Here is a 634-nt window from a genome sequence, read left to right as displayed (position 1 = left end):
AAGGGAGACAAGCAACCCATTGTCTTTATGGCTTTCCACAGGACATTGGAGACACACCCTCTGCCAACCCCCTCCCTACTTCCCAAAACGTGCAGCCCTCACATTTTGAGTGCACCCAGGGTCAGCTCTAACCCACAGGACAGAGGCCACCCTGTAACCCAGCCCTGAGGAAAGAACCCTTACTCTGCTTGGACCAGGCTCTCCAAAGGCAAAAGGGGATGAAAGCCACGATGAGGAGCACGACAGAGCCCAGCACGACTCCTACAATCAGGTATGGCAGGTCGCTGGAACGGGCCACCATGGCTCCTGCCCCCAGGCCACCGTGCCCACCACCCAGCGGGGGGTGCTGCTGGGGGGGCACCGTGGAGGCTGGGAGACGACCTGGCAGACCAAGAGACTTCCGAGCTGTGAAGGGGAGAGAGAGAGAGAGCACCTTAGACACAGACATGGCAGGAGGGACAGCAGCTCCCTCCAGGGATGGCCCTGCTGCTGTGGAGTGGGCAGGCTTCTACACAGTGCTGCTAAGGACAGGATTTCCTAAGCTGATGGATGCTGCAGTACAGACAGGTCGTCTCTGCTTGGCTTCCAGGCCTGCCAGACTCTTGGGCTGCTAAAGCAAAGGGAAAAAGGGAAA

At 58.7% G+C, this 634-nt stretch overlaps 1 protein-coding gene across 1 annotated transcript in view; it reads right to left on the bottom strand.

The window, feature by feature from the left end:
* LOC103773006 (brother of CDO-like) overlaps positions 1-634 on the bottom strand; it is a gene marked incomplete at its 5' end in the record, with an annotated part of 12,187 nt that overhangs the window by 2,687 nt on the left and 8,866 nt on the right. The window contains 1 exon segment of the mRNA XM_008940361.1: positions 184-405. Within this exon segment, the coding sequence (XP_008938609.1) occupies positions 184-405 (222 nt within the window).

The sequence above is a fragment of the Merops nubicus genome, unplaced genomic scaffold (genome assembly GCF_000691845.1).
Source record: "Merops nubicus isolate BGI_N331 unplaced genomic scaffold, ASM69184v1 scaffold2840, whole genome shotgun sequence".
NCBI classification, from domain to species: domain Eukaryota; kingdom Metazoa; phylum Chordata; class Aves; order Coraciiformes; family Meropidae; genus Merops; species Merops nubicus.
The sequence above is the reverse complement of the archived record's forward strand: the minus strand, read 5'-3'. Positions and strand labels throughout refer to the sequence as shown.